The sequence below is a fragment of the Notolepis coatsorum genome (assembly GCF_963971535.1).
Source record: "Notolepis coatsorum genome assembly, chromosome: 7".
Classification (NCBI taxonomy): Eukaryota; Metazoa; Chordata; class Actinopteri; order Aulopiformes; family Paralepididae; genus Notolepis; species Notolepis coatsorum.
The window spans coordinates 138,295,285-138,298,538 of record NC_140171.1 but is presented as its reverse complement, the minus strand read 5'-3'; the positions used below and the strand labels follow the sequence as shown (position 1 = coordinate 138,298,538).

The following is a 3,254-nucleotide window of genomic DNA, read 5'->3' as shown; positions in this document are numbered from 1 at the left end:
GTCCAGGCTCCGTAGCAGCGTTCAGAGAGTGAGCCAATTGTTCAACGCGCGTTATCAGAGAAAATTGTTCAGTGTTCGTTTAGAGAGAGAGAGAGAGAGAGAGAGTGTGGGGGGGCACAACGATCAGCGGGGGATGTCCGCCTGGGTCGGGGCTCTGTGTGCGTGTGTGTATAGGACACCACACTCAGCGTGTTGAGGGGGATGTGTGCCAGTCTGCTTCTCTCGTCTCACGCCGGACAGGCTGGTGGTGTGGTCAGAAAGGTTTGCAGCCTCCGGTCGTGGTCACTGTCTGTGTTGCCGTTGGCCCCTCGTCCACATGGGCCCAGGAAAAACCTCTGGCCGGGTGGGATTGGAGTGGGGAAAGCTACCACCCCTGATAAACGGTCAAAATGTCAGTTTGTATATAGCTTCAATAACATACAATATATATATATGGGTGTTGATAAATAAAATTCAAAGGATATGTTTCAGAACAAATATTTGTGGTCTCCTAAGTTCTATGTCCCGCCTTCCTGCATTATGTGGCCTCTCACCCCCCCGATCCCCTGGCTGGGGCCCCAAGCCAGACGACCCGGGAGAGCGACAGCATAACTGGTTTATAGGAGACAGAAAATACCTCTTTTTCGGAAAGAGAACTCTAAATCATTTATAGATTGTATAGTGATATTGTAAAGGAAATACTATGACCTTTATGAAATCATATAGTGATTGTATAACTATTTCATAAGGTATTTTCAAACATTGTCATATGGGTAAGCGTAGCGTCAGTCAGCCGGTGTCGATTTACTACTGCATCAGGCGCTTTTGTTGTTTTTAGAGGCTATAACCATTTAACAAGCTGTTCTCTACTTCAGCCGGACGTGTGTGTGTGTGCTTTACTTCCCTGTGTGGATGGAGGCCGGATCTCGGTGCGTCTGTCCCATCCATCCCTCGGACCCCCACTCCGGCATGGCAAGCGAAATGTTCTGTTGTCCCCACGAAATCCACCCTTGGCAGGCCACAGTCTTTGGTTATCAAATCTTTGTTTTCTGGGAGCCTCGCCGTCTTTTCCTTGTGGGTACTCTCGGTTGTGGTGGAGAATCTTCATCTTTTCTTTTCTCGTCTGGACTGCGTGGGAGAGTGTTTTCCTCATCAGGCAGGAATGTCACCCGTGGGGTTATGTCACCAGGAGCGGGGTTGGGTACTAGTTCGTAGACGTAAATGTGGAAGTCGTCGTCGTATTTGATGTAATACACGTCGGGCGTGGTGGGGACCTGACAGATCACCCGGCCGGTTCTCTGTTGGCCCTCGTCTGTGGTATACTGCACTCGTTTCGCCACCAGACTCGTTGTCTCCTCGTCCGTCTTCCTGTTCCCCGGCATCAAGTGCTTGATCTCTGACTCGGGCAGGATGTGGAGGTCTCCGTCCCTGTAGTCATCCCAGAGTTCAAACATATAGAGTACGGGGTCGTTCTTGTAGGTGATGTAATAGCAGTGCGTCATGACGGGGGCACGGGACAGGACCATACCCCTCCACGCGTTCTTTTCCCCGTCCTCCTCCTCAAAGAAGTGTTCTACGGCCTGCCCCACCAGTTCCTCTGCGCCGGGGGGTGCCTTGATCTTATTGTTCACGACTTTCTCTGCCAACACCCGCAGGTCGGACACGCGCTTGTCTTTGAACAGTTCGATGCCACAGACGCAGTCGAGGTTGTCGTACTTGATAATGTAGAGGCAAACGTTGTCCATAGTGTAGTGTTCCAGGACCGCGCCCGTCCACCTGGTCACCCTGCCCTTCTCACGCCACATGTGGTCGATCCTCAGGCCCAGCATGTTATCGGGGTCGGGGGCTGGGGTGATGAGGGTCGAGGGCCTCAGCTCCTTGCTGCTGTGTTTCTTGCACCGTGTCATCGGAATGCAGGCCAGGTTGTGAGGGTCGAGTTAGGGAGGACAAGGCGCCGAGACCCGGCTCCGCTAGAGGCAGTGAGAGAGAGAAAAGTACAGGGATTTGAATGTACCGTCGGCTGTTAATTCTAATTTATTTCTTCAGGATTGATAGGGCAACCAGTGTCATGTCACATGAGAGTCTAATGGTTTCAATTCCGGAATTTGTCCCAAAACAGTGGTGTACGTATCCTAGTTTTTTGTTAGCATTTATAAAATCTCTTAATGATTTCCATTCATCACGTTTTACTGTTCTATCTGTGATGGCTTTGACTGCCAATTCTGACATAATTACGTGTTCTTTATACCAAGCGCCTTGTCTGATATGTGGATGTTGAAAACGGAGTGTTTAAACGTAGTGTCTGTCACTTTGACAATGATGTATATCTGTTTTAGTAGGCTTGTTGTTCTCCCATTAACCGGAGGAGTACCTGTGACAACATGTCCAAAACTTCCCAGTGTTCGTCATCGATGTCCATGAACTCGCGGGTTCTGTCAGATAACTCTCGTTTTAATTGCGCGTTTTTTCTTCTTAATTTTAACTCGGTTTCTGTGGGTCCTTGCTCACAGCCGGGGTCTGTTCTTCCACATACGTCACAGAGGAATGGGCCCGTCTGTTTGGTTTGATTTTCGGTCATAATTTATTTTGCGCCCGTCCGTAAATTAAATTATTAGCTATGTGTAAATTCTGAAAATATTCATGTGCCCTTTATAGCAAATTTTGTTTCAAAAAAGACTAGATAGGAAACAGAAACAAAACACAATAAAACCGCAGAGTAAGCAATAAAATAAAATAATCCAAAGATAAAAAGCATACAGCATTATATCAGTGACAACAACACCATGATAAGAACACAAATTGTAACGCCAGCGATGTTTAATCTATCTGCAGATAGTCTCACCATGAGAGAAACAAACAATTCTTTAATTCGTTTTTATGTCTGTATTTGAGTCCAAATTTTTTGTTTGTCATTACTTTGTCACCTCCTTTCATCAATTTGTAATTTTATGTCTGGTGTGTCAATCTGATTTAACGAGAAAGAGCCGTTTGCTGGAAAACCACATTTCTTTGACCAATAAGGAATGAACACCTCTTGTCGCACAGGGTTCCACTGGAGGAGTTTTAAGCATCTTTACCCAACTTTTGCCACGTACTTGTGCAAAAGCCAATTCTTCGTGTACACGGATACTTTAAACAGATACGTCTATCTGAGTCTGAAATTTGGTTCTAGTAACAAACGTCAGCGAAAAACTGTCGGCTTCTGTCAGGAAACAATTTGTTCTGACCGCGACCTCTGAAATTTCGTTTTTAGTACAAACTTCAGAAAAAACTTT

General features: G+C 46.6%; 1 protein-coding gene across 1 annotated transcript; it reads right to left on the bottom strand.

Annotated features, from left to right (window-relative positions):
- Positions 1–1,013: 1,013 nt before the first annotated feature.
- LOC311231775 (spindlin-1-like) lies at positions 1,014–1,886 on the bottom strand (the record flags this gene model as incomplete). Its single annotated transcript, XM_084318403.1, has 1 exon — positions 1,014–1,886. The coding sequence occupies one exon, from the start codon at positions 1,884–1,886 to the stop codon at positions 1,014–1,016; it is 873 nt and encodes a 290-aa protein (XP_084174529.1).
- Between the last annotated feature and the right edge of the window lie 1,368 nt (positions 1,887–3,254).